Source organism: Diabrotica virgifera, chromosome 4, assembly GCF_917563875.1.
Source record: "Diabrotica virgifera virgifera chromosome 4, PGI_DIABVI_V3a".
In the NCBI taxonomy this organism is placed as follows: domain Eukaryota; kingdom Metazoa; phylum Arthropoda; class Insecta; order Coleoptera; family Chrysomelidae; genus Diabrotica; species Diabrotica virgifera.
Window position 1 is genome coordinate 240,953,898 of NC_065446.1, and position 21,896 is coordinate 240,975,793.

At 36.0% G+C, this 21,896-nt stretch overlaps 1 protein-coding gene across 4 annotated transcripts; it reads left to right on the forward strand.

The window, feature by feature from the left end:
* Window positions 1-2: 2 nt before the first annotated feature.
* LOC114327381 (uncharacterized) lies at window positions 3-20,538 on the forward strand. Of its 4 annotated transcripts, none has more exons than XR_007697623.1 (3): window positions 3-222; window positions 12,904-13,643; window positions 20,350-20,538. XR_007697623.1 is itself a non-coding variant. In XM_028276007.2 (3 exons), exons 2-3 carry the CDS (start codon window positions 12,169-12,171, stop codon window positions 20,347-20,349), a joined length of 795 nt encoding a protein of 264 aa, XP_028131808.1. In that variant the 5' UTR covers window positions 8-222; window positions 12,135-12,168; the 3' UTR covers window positions 20,350-20,538. The 4 variants fall into 4 exon arrangements, 3 of the variants coding, with proteins under 3 accessions (XP_028131789.1, XP_028131782.2, XP_028131808.1); XM_028276007.2 differs by lacking the exon at window positions 12,904-13,643 and adding an exon at window positions 12,135-12,223 and having other exon boundaries at window positions 8-222; window positions 19,610-20,538; XM_028275988.2 differs by lacking the exon at window positions 12,904-13,643 and having other exon boundaries at window positions 19,610-20,538.
* The last annotated feature ends 1,358 nt before the right edge of the window (window positions 20,539-21,896 follow it).

Consider the following 21,896-nt stretch of genomic DNA (forward strand, 5'->3'; position numbering starts at 1 on the left):
GCTGTGGGTCGTGGCTTGCCTTGCGTGTCCCGTGCCGGTGCGTGTCCAACTCACAGTTGTTTTGTCATTTTGTTTACTTGTTTTCCAAGATGGATGTAGAAAGGCTCATTGAAATCGTTAGGGATAATCCCGTCCTGTATGATACCAACCACGATAATTACATGAGGACAAAATTAAAAGACGAAATATGGGAGGAAATAGGACTTGAATTGAATACCGATGGTAAGTACAAATATTTGATTGTGATAACAAATATACAACACAAATGTTTGAACAGTTTGGAATAGGTACAAATAATATATATCTACGCCTATGGTGGTTTCAAAACTGTTGACATTGATAAAAAATTATAAGAAATTTGAATTTGAATGATGTTTAACTATCCAGAAAAGTTTATACAGTGTAGCGAAAAAGTATAGAAACACGGTAATTTATCGAAAATCGCTAGAACGATTTTTATAGATTTTGGTGGGTAAGGGCATATCCACCTTTAAGTAAAGGTGGCTATGGCAAGGGTCTTCTAATGCGGCCCATTGGTAATTACATATTGTTGTCAAATCTTCCGTTTTTCTGGAAATCTAGTGAAGTTTTCTTATTTCAAATAGAATACCCTATAGATATATTTTTGCGTTTTAAAGTCTTAACAAATACTGATTAGGTATGTGATTATTTTTCATGTTATATTCCTATAACCAAATGCCATCATAATTTCGGAGAAAAAAAATTAAACTATAAAAATCAATTTTTTCCGCCCGGTTAAACATTATGTTAGGTTCTTTGGATCACTGGGAACAAAAAAGGTCTTTTGTAATTTTTCTCTTAAGTTAATCGTTTTCGAGTTATAAACAATTTAAAACTGAAAAAAAACGACAATTTTCAAGGTTCAAAAACATAAGGAAAAAAATAATTTTTGAAATTACGAAGTACCTAAATTCAAGCTCTAACCGTCTTATATCAGCTCCGCATAAAAATTTTTGGCACGTTTTATTCTAAAACATTGTTTTTTTTTTTAATTGTTAATGAAGCTCATATGAGAGCACGGGCTGCATTAACAACTAAAAACAATGTTTTAAAATGAAATTAGACCAAATTACTTATCGGTAACTGATAAAATAAGGTTTGAACTTGAATTTAGGCACTTCGTCGTTTGAAAAATAATATTTTTTACTGGTTAGTCCTGTCGCCAGGGGGGGTACAACGGCCTTCTTAATTCAGATGGACTTACCCAAGTTTTTTTATGTATTTTGGCCCGTAGAACACGAATTTTTTGGGTAACAGTTGATCCGGATGTCGATAAGATTGTTATAAACAAAGAAGTTGAGGAATTACACAACAGCGATTTCTCGCAAAACAAAACATTTTTTTGTATTTTTTGGGCCATTCTAACCAAAAAATGTTCCTACAAATTTTTTCGTAGGATGCATAGTTTTCGAGATAAACGCGGTTGAACTTTCAAAAAATCGAAAAATTGCAATTTTTAAACCCGAATAACTTTTGATTAAAAAATAAAATAGCAATTCTGCTTACCGCATTTGAAAGTTCAAGTCAAATTATATCGGTTTTAATTATTTGTATTGCTAAAAATTTATTTTTTGATTGCTAAAAAAAGCTATAAACACATAGTGTTTCCCTTGCCTAATACATGCGTTTTAATGCATGCTACGTAGAAACAGCCTCGCTTGCACTCTTACCTCCTCTACCTACTCGTTCGATTTTAAATGAGAAATCATTAAAAACATCACTCAAGCACTAGGTGTTTATAGCTTTTTTTAACAATAAAATAATCAATTTTTGGCAATACAAATAATTAAAACCGATATAATTTGACTTGAACTTTCAAATGCGGTAAGCAGAATTGCTATTTTATTTTTTAATCAAAAGTTATTCGGGTTCAAAAATTGCAATTTTTCGATTTTTTGAAAGTTCAACCGCGTTTATCTCGAAAACTATGCATCCTACGAAAAAATTTGTAGGAACATTTTTTGGTTAGAATGGCCCAAAAAATACAAAAAAATGTTTTGTTTTGCGAGAAATCGCTGTTATGTGATTCCTCAACTTCTTGGTTTATAACAATCTTATCGACATCCGGATCAACTGTTACCCAAAAAATTCGTGTTCTACAGGTCAAAATACATAAAAAAAAAACTTGGGTAAGTCCATCTGAATACTGGAGGCCGTTGTACCCCCCCTGGCGACAGGACTAGGTGTTTTTAAATCTAGAAAATCATCATGTTTCAATTTTTTTCAGTTTTAATTTATTTATAACTCGGAAACGATTAACTTTAGAGGAAAATTACAAAATACCTTCTTTGTTCCCAATGATCCAAAGAACCTAAAATGATGTGTCTAACTTGGCCTAAAAAATTGATTTTTATAATTTGTTTAATTTTTTGAAATAAATGTAGCATTATTATGGTATTTAGGTGTATAGAATATAACATGAAAAATAATCAGTAAGTATTTCTTAAGGACTTAAAAACGAAAAAAATATAAAGGATGTTCCATTTGAAATAGGAAAGTTCATTAGATTTCCAGAAAAACGGAAGATTTCACAGCAATGTAATTACCACTATATATCTTCCGCATTAGAAAACCCTTAGCCAAAATCTATAAATCGTTTTACTGGTTTCTGAGAAATTACCTTGTTTCCATACTTTTTCGCTACCCTGTATATAAAAATCAATAAAAGGATGAAATATTCCAATATTCTAAACTTTTGTACATTATGTATGATTTAGTTGTTGTTGGTATGGTCAGGGTCGGACTGGCTCACAAAAAAGGCGCCAACCCAATCTTAAAAAAAGGCACCGATCCAAACTCTAAATAAGGCGCCAACCTAAACTGTAAAAAAGGGGCCAACTCAAACTCTAAAAAACTCTAAACTGTAAACAAAGGCTCCAGGTCCCCCTCCCAAGCTTTTTACATCTAGTCCAGGCTGTATGCTCGCCCCCGTTAGATAAATTATTCCGATTCGTTTTTTGCACAAACTTACTCAAAAAGGGGTACTTATAACAAATCCACAGGGTGCCAGGATGTACCACGGTCGGAAAATAATTGTCTGAACAATTTTTTTAAACAAATTCAAAAAATCGATTTTGTCACTTTGGACAATTATTATTTATCATTATTTGGGTCATTCCGAGCAAAAAAGGTCTCTTGTGATTTTTCTCTAAAATTGATTGTTGTCGAGTTATACGCGATTTAAAATTTGAAAAACGCGAAAATGCCCATTTTCAAGGCTTACGAACTCGGTTAAAAATTATTATTATTATGAAAGTCAGAAAGTGACCTAATCAAAGTTTAAAGCCCCCTACAAGATCCTGAACAAATTTTTGTCATTATTTGATTACTAAGCTGTTATTTTTAATTATTAAACAATTAAGATTAAGAGCGTATTGAGGCGGCCGTCAATGTGAGTGCGAGTGAGATGCACCATTGGACGGTTGTAATGGTGCATCTCTTTCGCAATCACCATTCACGACCGCCTAATACGCGCTTAGCGCTCATTATTAATAATTAAAAATCACAGCTTAGTATAAAATAATAACAAACATTTCTTCAGCATCTTGTAGGGGGGCTTTAAACTTTGATTTGGTCACTTTCTGACTTTCATAATAGTAATTTTTAACCGAGTTATTAGGGGAAAGTCGGCTATTGGTGCGCACCTAAGGCAAAATCAGGATGTTTCACAAACTTGAAACATTTCAGTTTCTAAATTTTTTGAAGATATACTTCAAAGGCTTAGGTATATTGGTAAGGACCCCATTTCATGAATGGTTGAACAGTAGAAGAGTGAGAGGCGAAATTTCCAATTAGTGTAATGCGCACAATTGCCCGACCTATTCGGCTAATGGTGCGCATATGTCGGATAACTGTGCGCAAAAATAGAACTTAAAAATGAACTTCGAAAATGTAGCTTATTGAACATAAATATTAAAGGAACAAACAAATATACGGAAAAAGATAAGAAACCAAGTTACAGGTATTTAAAAAAAAATCTAAGTATTGCAGAAGTCACAAATATATCCTTCTGGACTATCCTGTCGTATACACATGGCATGAGACCATTGACAATATATCGAACACTTGCACCATACCTCGTCTTTTTTGCTACCATCACCACAATACACAGAAGTCATTTTGATCTGACACGAGATCGTCCAACTCATCATCATGGCACAGTTCACTTTCTGAAATAACTTCGGAGCTGTTGTGTTCAAAAATTTTCCTTTTTGTGTCTTTTTTCAATTTCGTGGTTTTCTCTTTGCCCCTTTCTCTACTTTGACGGTTGTTTAATGCCTTTATATACCTTGCCGGCTAATGGTGCGCATTGCGCACCATTAGACGACGTTACACTTAACCACATAACACAAAATTTGATAAAAACAAAAAATAATCGGGCAAAACTAACTATATCACTGTTTAAAATGGTAAATAAATAAAGGATATAAGTACTGTTTAAACTATATTTCTGTCAAGAAAAAAAGTTATCGCTTATTTTCTCAGACACACAAATAATATCATACCACGCGAAAACATGTAAACGATAACTGCCAACCGGTAAAGTATCTCCCGACGTTCGTTTGTATCGGATAGATAAGGCAGTTGCTACTAGATGGCCCGACAATATAGTTTTTGCAATTTTATTAAATAGGAGATTAGAAACATTTATGCGCACAATTACCCGACGCGCACCATTAGCCGACTCTCCCCTAAACCTTGAAAACGGGCATTTTCGTGATTTTCAAATTTTAAATCGCATATCAATTTTAGAGACAAATCACAAGAGACCTTTTTTGCTCATAATCACCCAAATAGACTAAAAAAAATGTCCAAAGTGAAAAAATAGATTTTTTGAGTTTGTTTAAAAAATGGTTTAAACAATTGTCCGACTGTGGTACCTCCTGGCACTCTGTGGATATGGTATAAGAACCTCTTTTTGAGTAAGTTTGTGCAAAAAAACGAATCGGAATAATTTATCTAACGGGGATAACCATACAGTCTGGACTGGACTAATCAAACTTTTTTGAAATCCTAATGCATATGAAGTAAATCAAAATTACATATTTGTGAATTTTTTAAAATTTAATTGAATCGGTCATTTTGAAAAGGAGTCACCCCCATTTTTTTTAATTTTACAGGAGAGTTAAAAAACTTTTTATCTTCAAGACTATTAGGAAAATAACTGTTTTATGTATTTTTGGTTTTAAAATTTACTGCACAATCCGATGAATTTCTTAAAATAGGTTTTTTTTTAATTTTAAACGACCTAGAAACCGAAATTTTTGTATTGGTTTTGTATGTATTTTTGGTTTTATATTTTATTTAAAATATAATTAAAAATTATAGTTAGAGCCCCAAAAAATCATTATTCAATTCATCTTAACTGAATTTCACTGTTTATAAACTTTTTTGTACAGTTCGGAATCCAGGGTAGTCTTCACCTTTAAAAAATAAATTTTTAAGGGCTGAAATACTCATAAATTATATTAAGAATATCAAACTATTATTACCTAACTCATCCGATCCAAATTTTATCTTCCTTAAGCTTTTCCTATAAATTTGAGCAATTAGGAGTAGTTTTCACCCTTAAAAATTAATTTTTAATGCGTTGAAATAGTCAACAATTAAGTATAGTTAAAGTATCAGACAATCATTATTTAATTCATCTGAACCTTTTACTCCTTATAAGCTTTTTTATCCTCTTTAAGTGCCATCTCCGCGAAGGAGGTCGGCAATCATGATAGCTATTCAGATTTTATGGACGGCTGCTCTGAAAAGTTCATTTGATGTACATCCGTACCATTCTCTCAGGTTGCGCAGCCACGATATTCTTCGTCTTCCTATACTTCTTTTTCCTTGAATCTTTCCTTGCATAATCAATTGGAGCAAGTTGTATCTCTCTCCACGTGTAATATGTCCGAGATATTCTAATTTTCTTGTTTTGATAGTATTTAAAATTTCCATTTCTTTATTCATATTTCTCAAAACCTCTTTATTTGTGATGTGTTCTGTCCACGATATTTTCAGAATTCTTCTGTACACCCACAGCTCGAATGATTCTAGTTTTTTCATTGATGCCGCATTTAAGGTCCAAGCTTCGATTCCATAAAACAAAGTCAATAAATCGTAGCACCTAGCCAACCTAACTCTTAGCTTCAACTTCAAATCTCTTGTGCAGAGCACTTTACTCATTTTGTTAAAATTTGCTCCAGCCTTTTTTATTCTGATTTTGATTTCCTGGAAGTAATGAAAAAGAAAAAGTGAAAAAGTTTAAGTTCCTAGGATGTTGGATACATGAAACCTTAAACCAAGAACAAGAGATTAAATGTAGAATATAACAGGCAAAAAACACCTTAAAGATGCGACAGTTACTCACTGCCCGCAATCTTGATCTGTCCCTACACGATACCGCATGATAAGTGTATGTATATAGTTGCACTGCCTGTTGCACGGCGTGGAAGCTTTTACGTTAACAGTCAGCTCGTTACGACGTTTAGAGAGCTTTGAGATATGGGTATTTCGTCGTATGCTGAAAATTCCATGGACCGACCGCATTAGAAATTAAGAAGTTTTAAGGCGTATCAATACTATCGATAGAGAACGTGAACTCACAGAAATTGGCAAGAAATATAGCCCTTACGCTCCATACACTCACAATTGTGAGCGTCTTATTTATAAGTGACATTAGGTTTAAAATATCATTTTGCATCAGTTGCTACTCTACGACACGATAGTGGGTGCACGTGTCTATCATATTGTCGCGGGAGATTACCGAAAATTTGCTTAGATCCGTATGATATTGTTCAGTGAATGGTAACGACTTTTTGTCAAGTGTGTTAATATGGCTTCTAGACGTAAGTACACATTTTTATTTGTTTTAAAATATTTTGGTGGATAGTCGTCACAAATTGTGTATGTTTACCTATGACAAAATCATTCAATACTAATTTGAGGTTACATACAAATCCACAAACGTGTTTTGAAGAACAACACGTTTGTGAGGGCTAGGAGTGAGCGGTGTCAATTTAAGTTTTGAAGTGTTTCACGTTTATGTGGGCCGGGAGTAAATGGTGTAACAATGCAAAAAAAATAAATAATGATTCAGTGAACAAAACTGGTAACAAGGGTTTCTTTTTCAGGAACAACTAGAAAAGTTGTCATGGCGAGACTGGCTGCTCATCCAGATGAAATCTACGAACTGCTGGATGAAATTAATTCCGATTTGGAAATTGAACTCGGAGATGATGATGACGATTGGGTACCGTCTGAAGAGGAGAATTTGTCTGTACAAGATGATGAGATTGAAGAAAGTGATAAATCTGATGAAAGTGGAGACGAAAATGATTCCGCAGTTCCCAGTACTGTACAAAATCTCCAAAAATCATCAATGCTAAATTGGGGTAGAACTAATCCATTTAAAAATGAAAATATACCCGAAACAATACTTCCAGGTCCCACTGAAGTTTTAACACCATGGTGTTACTTTGAAAAGTATTTAGGAAACTCATTTTTTCAACTGTGTGCAGAACGTACTGCACAATTTTATTTACAAAAACACGGAAGGGAACTTAAACCCAAAGTAACTCCTGAAGAAATAAACATTTTTTTGGGATCAATGCAGTGATGGGTTGTTTAAAACTCCCTCCAATTCATTTATATTGGAGCAGTCGCTTTAAACTTCCTGTAATTGCGGATGCAATTCCAAGAGATAGGTTGTACCTCTTGAGAGTAAATCTTCATATTCTGGATGTATGCACGGTAACAGAAGAAATTAAAAAAAAATAGGTGTTTCTCAACACACATCTTCCTTCAGGATCCATTCAAATTTCAAGAAATTTACTATGTTTTGACCTACGAAACATGTCTGCTTGCCCTGTACCTCACCTAGCTATCTAGTCTGGGCTGATTATCGGAGAATATGCCATTTTTGGGAAAAGTTATTTACCAGCAATTTTATTGCTGGAATCGAATCTTATAATTGTATATATTAATAATATAGATATGCAAAGTCCGCAGATAGTGTGCTACTTTTTTTATAAACAAAATGGCGCCCGAATATCGTGTTTTTTTCAATTTTTGCTCTATAACTCCAAAGATTTTAACTTTAGACCAAAAACACCCAAATAAAAATTCACCGCAATTAAATTCTGCATAGAGACGTGTTTTTTTCGATTTACTTCGACGAAAACTTTCCTTATCTAAAACTAAACTTTTAGATAAGTAGTTGTTAATCAATAATTAAATAACTTGGTAATGTAAAAGCCCTTTCCGTATATATTATAATTCCAGAAGCCGATGGAAATTGAATGAACAGTTTAGCAACAATTGAAATGTTAATTAAAAATTTACGGTCGCTATAATAACGACAATAATTATGATACGTAAGAATAACTTTGATTTTTTCATAAAAAGAAACTATACCTATCTAATGTACTTTACAGAATTGAAATTGGACTATTTAAGCGGCCTCAGGAATATTTTAAAATTATAAACAATTTTTTGGCTTATAAACAAATAGAATATCTCGGGAAATATTAAACTAAATTAAATTGTGAAAACGGTATTCGAAAGACAGCGGCAGGACGCTTCTTTTAAAAGAAAAAACATATAATTATGATGAGTGGTTCCTGAGCTACAACCGGTCAAAGTTGACCGGAATTTACGGCAAAGATATAAACAATAGGATCATAATTTTCAAACCATCACCTTTTTATTTTTGTCCTCTTTCTCCACACCAATTTTCATATCTTTAAAATCCTCATAACATATATTATTATAATAAAAACTATCGATAATACGTGTGAAAATTGCCAAAAATTGCAAAATTCCAATTAAAAATTAGGTTGGAGAAAATGTAACCCTCAAAGTTCAAAATCGGTATACGTTAAAAAATGCATTTTCTCGGCTTCCCATGGAGCAATTTCCTTCATTTTTTTTGTTCCCAAGTAACTCGAGTAGAGCCATCGAACTAACGCATTATTAAATGTCAAACTTGCTTTTGTTTTGTTATAATAAATTAATTTATTTATTATAACACAATATTTTAATTTGTTTAAATAAAAATTGTTTAAATAATTATACAGCTTTCAAATGAGAATATTTATGTTTTTAACTTTAAAAGGTACACTTGTAGTAAGTTTATCTAAAAAAAAGCCTACAGCTGGAAAAAATATGTAATTTTCTGTTCTTATAAATAAATTAATCTATTATAACAAAACAAAAGCAAGCTTGACATCTAATAATGCGTTAGTTCGATGGCTCTACTCGAGTTATTAGGGAACAAAAAAATAATGAAGGAAATTGCTCCACGGGAAGCCGAGAAAATGCATTTTGTTAACGTATACCGATTTTGAACTTTGAGGGTTACATTTTCTCCAACCTAATTTTTGATTGGAATTTTGCTATTTTTGGCAATTTTCACGCGTATTATCGATAGTTTTTATTATAATAATATATGTTATGAGGATTCTAAAGATATGAAAATTGGTGTGGAGAAAGAGGACAAAAATAAAAAGGTGATGGTTTGAAAATTATGATCCTATTGTTTATATCTTTGCCGTAAATTCCGGTCAACTTTGACCGGTTGTAGCTCAGGAACCACTCGTCATAATTAAACATTTTTTCTTTTAAAAGAAGCGTCCTGCCGCTGTCTTTCTAATACTGTTTTCACAATTTAATTTAGTTTAATATTTCCTGAGATATTCTATTTGTTTATAAACCAAAAAATTGTTTATAATTTTAAAATATTCCTGAGGCCGCTTAAATAGTCCAATTTCAATTCTGTAAAGTACATTAGATAGGTATAGTTTCTTTTTATGAAAAAATCATAGTTACTCTTATGCATCATAATTATTGTCGTTATTATAGCGACCGTAAATTTTTAATTAACATTTTAATTGTTGCTAAACTGTTCATTCAATTTCTATAGACTTCTGGAGTTATAATATATACGGAAAGGGCTTTAACGTTACCAAGTTATTTAATTATTGATTAACAACTACTTATCTAAAAGTTTAGTTGAAAATTAAAGATTTTGTTGGAAAAACTCGCTTTTTCCGGGGAAAGTTTTCGTCGAAGTAAAAAGAAAAAAACACGTCTCTATGCAGAATTTAATTGCGGTGAATTTTTATTCGGGTGTTTTTGGTCTAAAGTTAAAATCTTTGGAGTTATAGAGCAAAAATTGAAAAAAACACGATTTTCGGGCGCCATTTTGTTTATAAAAAAAGTAGCACACTATCTGCGGACTTTGCATATATATTATTAATACATACAATAATAAGATTCGATTCCAGCAATAAAATTGCTGGTAAATAACTTTTCCTTGTATTTTGCTAATTAGCCCAGAGTAATCCTATTAGCATAAGTTGGACGTATAAACATGTTATCAACGAACTGGCAACGCATCCCTTGTAACGGCATGTAAGTGGATCAAAATAATATTACTATTTATTATTTTTGAATTTGGTAGCATTTTTAATTTTTGATTTAATAAGTTTTTTAACAGTTTTTACTGGTTTTTTAAAAGTTTTTACTCGTTCAACAAATAGTCATAAACCGCATGTATCCATGTGCGTATACATGCTTATGAGTATCTGTTTCTCATAGGAGTGCATATGTATGTATCAGTTTGTTGTTCTGAAATGTCAGCAGTTGCATACTTTTTTCAAAGTTTTTTCAAATTTTGGCTTTCTATTAGCATTTGTACAACCAGACATTGTTCTAACCCTGGCTTTCTTTAATTGTAGCATTTAACTACTTGTAACGCCGACCTGAAGATGATCTGAATAGTGTAGAGATCGAAACCGGTCGTCAAAGTATTATTAAATGATTGTGAGTAAGTCTGTGTTTCATTACTACATTTAATATGGACTCACATATGCAACCCATTCAATATTAAAAAAAAATAATCGTCTGTGGAGAGTTCAGCCAATGATCGATTTAGTCAGAAGCCGATGTCGGGAATTAAAGAGAGAATCTGAAGCTGCATTCTCAATAGACGAACAGATGATTCCGTTTCTTGGTCGATGTGCTTTTCGGCAGTATGTAAAAAATAAACCAAAACCTGTGGGTTTAAAAAATTTCGTTTTATCAAAAAGTGATGGTACTGTCCTAGATTTTGAAATATATCAAGGAACAAGTACCAAGTTAAGAAATAAAGAACTGGGACTCGGACCGTCAGTCATCCTTAGGCTAGTGGAAACGTTACCGGTTAATAGCTTTGTATTCTTCGACAGATATTTTTCGACAATACCTTTGTTGCTCAAATTATCTGAGCTACAAATACATGGCACAGGAACTATTATGAACAATCGTTTTAAAGGATTTACATTTAAAACAGATAATCAGATGAAAAGAGGCGATTCTGAGTAGGTTGTTAGCAGTGATCAGAAGATATGTATCACTAAATGGAAAGATAATAAATCCGTTTTAATGGCATCTACGGCTTTTGGCCAAGAACCCACACATTTAGTCAAACGATGGTTTAAAGCTAGTGCTAGTCGTGTAGAGGTTCCATGTCCAAATGTAATTAAAATTTACAACGAAAAGATGGGTGGAGTTGATATCTGCGATCAGATGATGGAGTGTTATAGAACTTTCTTCAAAACTCGCAAATTGACATTGAAGGTAATCCTACATCTATTTGATTTAGCTATTGTTAACAGTTGGATGGAATACCGTCGCGACTGCCGAAGTAACAAATACAAATCAAAAGATATTAAAGATTTAGAACTAGCAGATTATTTGTTATGTGGAATTTAAAGTCCAAATACAGAAAACGGGGACACAGAAGATGAACATGAAGACCCTCGTCCAAAGAAAATGAGACCGTCACCTTTACCTTGCACTGACAAAAGATATGATGGTTTTAATCACTGGCCTGTCTTGAAAGATCTAAAAAATCCTTTATGTTGCAGATTGGAATCCTGTAAGAGTAGGTCAAGAGTTTCATGCAGCAAATGTAAAGTTTATCTCTGTATGAGCAAAAATCAAAATTGTTTTTTTAACTTTCACAACAAATAATGTGTTAAAAATATACTAGTTATTAACATTTATAATAAATGACAATATGTGTACTTAATATTACTAATAAAGGTTGTAAACTGTGGTAATTTATTTGTTTTGTTTTCTAGGGGGAGTAGTGTCATACACTACCAATACTCACAAATGTGTCAGTCACACAATTGTGCATGCCATGCATATACTCCTGGGAAACACAATCGTGAGTATCAATAAAATCTGTCAAAGTGACATAGCAAAATTCTGAAAAAAAATAGTATATCTCTTTGTTCCCATATAAATTGCAAACTAGACTGAACAACTTTATATGTCAACTAACATTGTTTCGGGAGTGTAAGGGATAGAACATCTTATCTTGGACACATCACATAATAGGTATTTAGACACGACAGGTATAACTTCCTTCAACTTATTATGGAAGGGAAAATAGAAGGAAGGCGCGGCCCAGGTAGACGACAAATGACCTGGCTGCGCAGAATGGACAGGATTAGACTTTCAAAGACTAATAAGAAAATCCCAAACTAGAGAAGCCTTTGCAGAAGTCATCGCCAACCTTCGCTAAGAAGACGGTACCCAAAGAAGAGAAGGAAGTAATCACCTGTAGAGTTGATCAACGTTCTTGGTCGACTCGTTCGAAATTGGATCCGTTTATGAAGAGATTCTCGTTATTTCTTTGAGTTTTCGATATTCTCAAAAATTTGTCTTCTTGACGTTCATTGTTAGACCGCCTTTTGTAGATCGGCAAAATATAGATTTTGAAGTAGGTAGAGTCTAAGTTGAACTTGATCCCAAAGTTTTATACAAATCGGCATTTTCCGAAAAATTTGTACTATTTTAAGCTTCGTATCCTGGACTTATTATTGTGTTTTATTGTGTTTCTAGGTAATTCAGTCAAGGATCAATGGCGGAAGCTTCGTGATTCCCATCGCGAAGCTCTACGAAGGCAAAGCTCCAAAATCAGCCACAAGAGTGGACCAGTCAGGCTGTGGCTCTATCAGAAGGAAATGGAATTCTTAATACCTCATATGAAAAACAGGACCACTGCGGGTACCCTTACAGCAACATACAACCTAGGGGATGCAATAGAGTACCCCGAACTTCAGCTGTCCGATGAAATAAAGTCGGAGCACATCGACGACACTACAGTACCTGTTGATGAAGCGCCAAATGATGCTGAAGAAGTGGAATGTTTTCAGCGCCCAAAAGCAATCAAAAGAACTATAGTCACCCTCAGTGAACCAATCAAACGGTACATCAACAATAGCGAGGAAAGGGTCAAAAGGAAACTGATACAGCATTTGAGCCAAGGAGAAAAGGAATCACATCGAGATGATGCCTTATACCAATTCTTCATGTCGATGTACACCATCACTAAAAAGCTCCCGATGAGGTACCAGAGGCAAGTCAGGAGGAAAGTGTTGGAAGAGGTATCAAAAGCAGAAGAAGAAAGCGAAAGTGACTCCATAGGTTCAACGGAAAGTGGTATGCCTTCTACATTGTCACCTACTACATCCTACTAACCACCTCCCGACAAAATTTGTTCATGGGGATGTCAAGATTGCGATGCCGCCAAGGAATACCATGAAGACCAGAAAGCGAAGAAAGCGAAACTGACCCGATAGGTTCAATTGGAAGTGGGATGCCATCTTCTTTTTTACCTACTACATCCTACTCACCACTTCTCGACAAAGCTTTTGTATGTGGGGATGTGAAAATGGCGATGCCGTCAAGGAATTCAAGGAAACATAATGGCATGAAAAGACCTTTCAAACTATTAAAATTGTATCTTATTAAAATTTCGATATCTCATACATACTTTGTTTTATTTAATTTATTACTCATTTGTCAACGAGCAATTCATCATCATAAGTGGCTCGACAATGCGTTGTGGATCTTGGCCTGCTCGCATAGAAGTCGCCACTTCTGTCGATTCCTGACAACTTTCCTCCATCTTCTGACCCCTAGAATCTTTAGGTTCTCTTCCACATCATCAATCCATCTTCTTCGTGGTCGTCTTCTAACTTTGTGGCAATTTGTGGCCTCTGGTTTTGAAAATGTTAATTTCTTAGTGGGAAAACCCATGAATATAAATAGAATCCAGACTTACGCATCAACTGCTGATAAATCAAATTCTGAAATTGAGCGCTGGTACACAGAATTGAAAACCATCATTAAACTAGTTCGAAAAACTGAAATAACCATTATAATGGGAGACTTTAACGCTAAAGTTGGGGATGAACCAGTGCCAGAAGTGGCTGGCAAATGGGGACTAGGTAAGAGAAATGACAAAGGCGACAGATTGATAGAATTCTGTCAGCAACATGAATATGTAATTACTAACACCTGGTTTAAACTACAGTATAGCGTCGATAATCCGAACTAATTGGTATAGGGGTAGTTCGGATTATCAAATTGTTCGGATTATCGAACATATGTTCAAAATACATACAAAGCTTATAAACATAGTACATATGTACATGTATTTTACGAGGAATAAAACACCTGCATAATAAACAAATATATTGTATGTATTTCTGCATAAACAAAACAAAAATCCGCGATCATATTTTGCCCATATTGTCATATTAAATCCAAAAATTCGGTCCGCGATTCGGAACTCCAGAAGGGTGCGTAATAAAAAGAAAAATAGAAAGAACAGTGAAAAGGTGAGAGGTTGCTTTCTGGAGAACGGGAGTGGGCCCCTATACAGTCCACCAGTGAAACAGGAAGCCACCTCTCACAGAGTTTCGCGAAGAATAGACTGTATTGAAAATCAAACATTATTTCATTTATTTATTTTATTTATTTCATTTTATTTACTCTATTTACCTATTTATATAATTTATTTATTGAATAATTTTATTTATACAAATTTTAACTATATTACCAACTTATTTATTTTATTTATATATATTTATTTATTTATTTTAGTTTGTAGGAATTTTAATTCAGTAGAAAGACGCGAATCCGTTGCAGAAACGATCTCAGGGAACTGAACCAAAGTGGACCTCAAGGATCAACCTGGTATACGGATTTTGCAGGTAAACGTGGGCAGGGCGCGTCGAGCGCACGACCTTGTCCTCGCAAAAGCCTGCAAGCTAGACATATACCTGCTCATCGTCCCCGAACCAAACATAAAGATTACGTCGGGCGGTGGTTGGGTTCAAGACAATGGAAAGAACGTGGCAGTGTTCATTAGAAATAGGGATGTGGGAGTGCAGAGCATTGTCAGGGGGGGGGGGGAGAATCATATCCTCATCAGGTTGAAGGGTTTCAGCCTCCTGGCATGCTACATATCTCCGAACATCCCTATGATGAGATACGAAGCCATCGTTGATGAAATAATGAGCACCACCATAAGCGAAAAAGAAATATTGATCGCCGGGGACATTAATGCGAAGACCAGATTATGGGGTTCCCCCATAAACGACAAAAAGGGGGAACTATGGAATGAATGGATAGCCCAGGCTGGCCTCCAAGTATTAAACAACGACAAACCTACATTCGTAAGGGGGGCCAGCCAATCACATATTGACGTCACATTTCGCAATAAAAGCAAGTACCTATCGGAGGTCAGAAAAATAAACGAAGAAGAGTTTTCTGACCTTGACCAACTGAGAAGAGCTTTACAAAATGCAGCAAAGTTGGCCACCGTTAAGAAGAAAAATGATAAAAAATCCCCCTACTGGTGGACGGATGAGATAGAAGGTTTACGGGAGAGATGCCTCAGAGCTCGAAGGAATTACACGAGAAGCCAGGGCAACCTCGAGCTCAAAGAAATATATAAAGACTTAAAGAAAACACTAAATAATAAAATAAAACGAGAGAAAAAGGAAAAGTGGCAGGATTACAATGAAAACCTTGAAGATAATGGCCCCATATAGACTCGACGAAGACCAGCGGATGAAATCAGCTGAGCTCCTCTTCCCCACTAAGGAACCACAGAATTTTATTAAGGTATTTCCTACCATGTTGTCGAGGAGTTCACGGAAGAGGAAATAAAAACCGCTGGTCAGGAAATGAAGACAGGGAAAGCTCCCGGCCCTAACGGGCTGCCACATGAGGCAATAAAGATTATAGCAACGGAGAAACCAGGTTTGATCAGAAAAATATGTAATGAGCTACTGCAGAAACAAGAGTTTCCCAGGGACTTAAAGGAAGCGAACTTGGTTCTATTCCTAAAGCCTGGGAAACCCCCTGATTCACCTACTTCTTATCGGCCAATATGCCTCCTGGACTGCCTTGGTAAATTCTATGAAGGACTTATCAAGAGGAGGCTGGAAGGCATGTTGGAAGATGAGAGAGTTTTATCTAGTCAACAATATGGGTTTAGAAAAGGTAGATCGACAGTCGATGCCGCTACCTGGATAAGGGATGCGGCTAAGACAAGCAAGAAAAGATGGGTGGTCCTTGTTCTGTTGGACATAAAAAACGCTTTTAATTCAGCAAACTGGGGCCTCATAGTGAACCGAATAGGCGAATGTGGGGCTCCGGAATATTTGTCTAACATAATTAAGGACTATCTATCTGAGAGATCCGTACGCATATCGAAGAAGAAAAAGAAACAAATGACCGCGGGAGTACCCCAGGGGTCAGTCCTGGGACCCTTACTTTGGAATATATTATATAACGGGGGTACTAGAAATTCACAAGAGAACAGGAGTTAGAGCGATAGCATACGCGGACGATCTAGCCTTACTGGTGGAAGATGATATGAGTCGGGGTATAACGGAAAAAGTAAATAAAGCGATAGAGAAGACCGCGGCGTGGATAGAGAAAAACGATTTAAAGTTAGCAGTACTAGACAGAAATAATAATCTTGAGGGGACCAAGAAAAAGAGATGATGCAGTTTTCAGATATCAAGGCTCCGAAATAAGACCCCAACGGACAGTAAGGTATTTAGGCATAACTTTGGACGAGAGATTGACATTTGGACAACATGTGATAGAAGCATGACGAAAGGCGGAGGAGAGGACCTCAACGCTGAATAAACTAATGCCAAATATAGGGGGGCCCGGATCCCAGAAGAGGCTTAAGGCCGCGTCTCACAATCAAATAATTTGATCAAACAGTTTGAGCAAACTTGACGTACTTGAGGAAGTACGTCAAAGTAACGTCACAATTGCAGTTTTTTTGAAATTCTAAAAATCTGTGCTCTCACTATCAGTCTAGTTTGATCAAATTTTTTGTATTGAGTTGTCTAACTTGTTTGTACTTTATTTAAAATTAAAATTTTTCATTATTATCCACAATGAACACTCAGGATGTGACGTCACTAACTGTCACTTTCAGTTTGCTCAAACCAGTTTGATCAAATTATTTGATGGTGGGACGCGGTCTTAATGATGTTACAATCAATATTATCCATATTATACGGGGCCCCAGTGTGGCATGAGGTCCTCCGGATGAAAAAGTATAAAGACATGCTTCTGAGGGCTCAAAGGAAACCCCTGATCAGAGTGTGCAGCGCGTACAGGACTGTATCACCCATTGCCTTACAGGTAGTGGCTGGTTCTCTGCCGGTGCACATCCTGGCCAGGGAGAGAGTCCAAATCTACCGAAGGGGCAACGGGGCGATAGGTTCAGGGCCACTGGAGAGAGCTAGAAGTTTAGAGACGTGGCAGTGGGAATGGGCAGCCGAAGTCGGAAGGGCCGCCTGGACGAGATCCCTGATCCCGGATGTAGTGAGGTGGTACGGATGTCGGCATCGGCGCGTCAACTACTACTTTACACAGTTTCTGACGGGGCATGGATCGTTTCGACAATATACCCACCGTATTGGGAAAACTAGGGACGATCTATGTCCCGAGTGTGGTGTGGTGGATGACGCGCGGCATGTCGTGTTCGTATGCCCTGCCTATCGCGCGGGGCGTACCGAACTGCAGCTGGGCCTGGGATCTCCACTAGGCGAGCCTCATGAGCTGATCGATAGAGCTATCGACAGCAAACGAGACTTTGAGCTGATCATTGCCTTCGTCACAAAGACAATAAAGCACAAAGAAGAAAAAGAGAGGCGGCTGCAAGCGGGATGACCGCTTTATATTTATTTTTCTTAAAATGTGTTTGTGTTGTGATCGGGCAGCCAGCGGGGGGCGGACCCTTTACATCCAAACCACGCTGACTGCCCATTTTTACTTTTATTTTTTTATTTACTTATTTTACTTTTTCATATTTTTAGTTATTTATTTTATCGTATTTTATTTATTTACCTCTTTAATTTTATTTACATAAGTTAATATTTCTTTCGAACAATTTTTTATTTTCGGTTTTTCCTGTCTATGTGTTCTATCTTTTCTTTCTTCTCTGTCCTTTCTTTTTTCTTTCCTTTTTCTTTATGTATTTTCTCTTTCTTTTCTCTTCTCTCATCGAATCTCTGCTCTTTTCCTTTTCTTTCTTCTCTGTCCTTTCTTTTTTCTTTCCTTTTTCTTTATGTATTTTCTCTTTCTTTTCTCTTCTCTCATCGAATCTCTGCTCTTTTCTTCTCTTTTTTACTCTCGTTTCCCCCTTTGTGTTATGTCTTGTATCGTTTTCTGAGACAGTCAGTGTGGAAGGACCTTTTACATCCGACCTACACAGACTGTCCCATTTTAATTTCCGAATTGAATGGGTGGATGAGTAAGCGTGTATAGATGAAAGTATGAATGATTGGAGTTGAATGAGAGAAAGTATGAAGGAGCGGACGAGAAAGAGTGCATAGATGAAAGTATGAACGACTGGAGTTGCTCGTAACTGCCAACTGACATCTTCTGGCTGTTTTCATCCGGGATTAGAGGCCTCCTTGTCGCCCTACCTGCGCACGGGTTGCGCCAGACGGTCGCTTCGCTGACTGGCCTGGTGCGGGGCGTGGGCGGGGGGTCAGCCCGGGGGCCAACTGATTCATGGAATGCACGCTAGGAGTGCCGGAGGGGAGATATGAGTAAGGTTGACGGGTCAGATATGCTCGCTAAGAGCGGTCCCAGACCCGTCGGCTGGAGAAAAGAGGGGGTGAGAGGTTTAGTCGGTAGGCGGCCCGTGATACAGATAGGATGGACCGAATCCGACACACCTGGGACACCTTCCTAGACGGTCTTGAGAAGATTCCCATTTCCCAAAAAAAAAGGTATTCCTTCCACTTATTATGGAAGGGAAAATAGAAGGAAGGCGCGGCCCAGGTAGACGACAAATGACCTGGTTGCGCAGAATGGACAGGATTAGACTTTCAAAGACTAATAAGAAAATCCCAAACTAGAGAAGCCTTTGCAGAAGTCATCGCCAACCTTCGCTAAGAAGACGGTACCCAAAGAAGAGAAGGAAGTAATCACCTGTAGAGTTGATCAACGTTCTTGGTCGACTCGTTCGAAATTGGATCCGTTTATGAAGAGATTCTCGTTATTTCTTTGAGTTTTCGATATTCTCAAAAACTTTGTCTTCTTGACGTTCATTGTTAGACCGCCTTTTTATAGATCGGCAAAATATAGATTTTGAAGTAGGTAGAGTCTAAGTTGAACTTGATCCCAAAGTTTTATTCAAATCGGCCTTTTCCGGAAAATTTGTACTATTTTAAGCTTCGTATCCTGGACTTATTATTGTATTTTATTGTGTTTCTAGGTAATTCAGTCAAGGATCAATGGCGGAAGCTTCGTGATTCCTATCGCGAAGCTCTACGAAGGCAAAGCTCCAAAATCGGCCACAAGAGTGGACCAGTCAGGCTGTGGCTCTACCAGAAGGAAATGGAATTCTTAATACCTCATATGAAAAACAGGACCACTGCGGGTACCCTTACAGCAACATACAACCCAGCGGATACAATAGAGTACCCTGAACTTCAGCTGTCCGATGAAATAAAGTCGGAACACATTGACGACACTACAGTACCTGTTGATGAAGCGCCAAATGATGCTGAAGAAGTGGAATGTTTTCAGCGCCCAAAAGCAATCAAAAGAACTATAGTCACCCTCAGTGAACCAATCAAACGGTACATCAACAATAGCGAGGAAAGGGTCAAAAGGAAACTTATACAGCAATTGAGCCAAGAAGAAAAGGAATCACATCGAGATGATGCCTTATACCAATTCTTCATGTCGATGTACACCATCACTAAAAAGCTCCCGATGAAGTACCAGAGGCAAGTCAGGATGAAAGTGTTGGAAGAGGTATCAAAAGCAGAAGAAGAAAGCGAAAGTGACTCCATAGGTTCAACGGAAAGTGGTATGCCTTCTACATTGTCACCTACTACATCCTACTCACCACCTCCCGACAAAATTTGTTCATGGGGATGTCAAGATTTCGATGCCGTCAAGGAATACCATGAAGACCAGAAAGCGAAGAAAGTGAAACTGACCCGATAGGTTCAATTGGAAGTGGGATGCCATCTTCTTTTTTACCTACTACATCCTACTCACCACTTCTCGACAAAGCTTTTGTATGTGGAGATGTGAAAATGGCGATGCCGTCAAGGAATTCAAGGAAACATAATGGCATGAAAAGATCTTTCAAACTATTAAAATTGTATCTTATTAAAATTTCGATATCTCATACATACTTTGTTTTATTTAATTTATTACTCATTTGTCAACGAGCAATTCATCATCATAAGTGGCTCGACAATGCGTTGTGGATCTTGGCCTGCTCGCAAAAAAGTCGCCACTTCCGTCGATTCCTGGCAACTTTCCTCCATCTTCTGACCCCTAGAATCTTTAGGTCCTCTCCCACATCATCAATCCATCTTCTTCGTAGTCGTCCTCTACCATTGTGCCGTCTGGTTTTGAAAATGTTAATTTCTTAGTGTATTCGTGATGTGACATCCTAGCCTATCCCCAGCTTATCTCTATAGCTTTGGCTCTATAATAGAGCCAAAGAGGATGCTCGAAATATTTTCAGTAGCATACAAGATAAAACAATTGACGGTTTATATAGAGTTGGTACGAAATACGGAACAATAAACACACTTTTTTCAAGAAATCAAAATTTCCTAATTTCGAAGTTGTTCCAGACGTTAAGCTGTCTCTGTCTCATAAGAGAAATTAGTACAAAAGATTCTAAATTTGGAGGACAATGATTTATAAAATGCTACTGCAATAAAAAATGCTCTTTCAAATTACGTAGGTAAGTGTAAAAGGTCTAACGTATTGTGCAACTCTAAATACCATAATGCCTCAACATGTGAGAATAAACACTAATTTTTTTATTTTAATTACGACAATATAAAAATAATAAACATTAAAATTAAAAAATGACGTTTTATTAAACCTTATACAGTGCGTCCATAAAGTAACGCATAAATTCATTATTTCGTAAACCGGCGACTTTAAAGAAAAATCCCGAAACAGGTCGATTTTTATTTTTAATATCCAATTTTTTGGCATATATATCATACTAGTGACGTCATCCATCTGGGCGTGATGACGTAATCGATGATTTTTTTAAATGAGAATAGGGGTCATCTGATAGCTCATTTGAAAGGGCATTCAATTCTCTATTCCCTAATATAAACATTAACATAATTATTTATACAAGGTGTTCAAAAAACATTTTTTTAATTAAAATAATTGAGACAAAAAGAAGAATGTATGTAATTTATCTAATTCAAAATACGTTTTAATGTTTTCAGAAAACAGGAAAAAAATGTTTATTTGACAAATAAATATTGTTTTTCGCTTAAATTCAATGTTAAAGCTGCCACCCACCTGCCTCTTGCCAGTTTGAACATTTCGTTTAAGCGAAATTCAATGTTTACTTGTCAATTAAAATTTTGTTCTGTTTTATGACAGTAGTAAAACGAATTTTGAATTAAATAAATTACATACATTCTTCTTTCTGTCTCAATTATTTTAATTAAAAAAATGTTTTTTTGCACACCCTGTATAAATAATTATGTTAATGTTTACATTAGTGA

What these genes read in the sequence shown, in the direction of transcription:
- LOC114327381 (XM_028275988.2), top strand. Translation starts at nt 90, where the DNA reads ATGGATGTAGAAAGGCTCATTGAAATCGTTAGGGATAATCCCGTCCTG. An exon ending in ACTTGAATTGAATACCGATG is followed by an intron (nt 223 to 19,609) that starts GTAAGTACAAAT and finishes TTGTGTTTCTAG; the next exon opens with GTAATTCAGTCAAGGATCAA.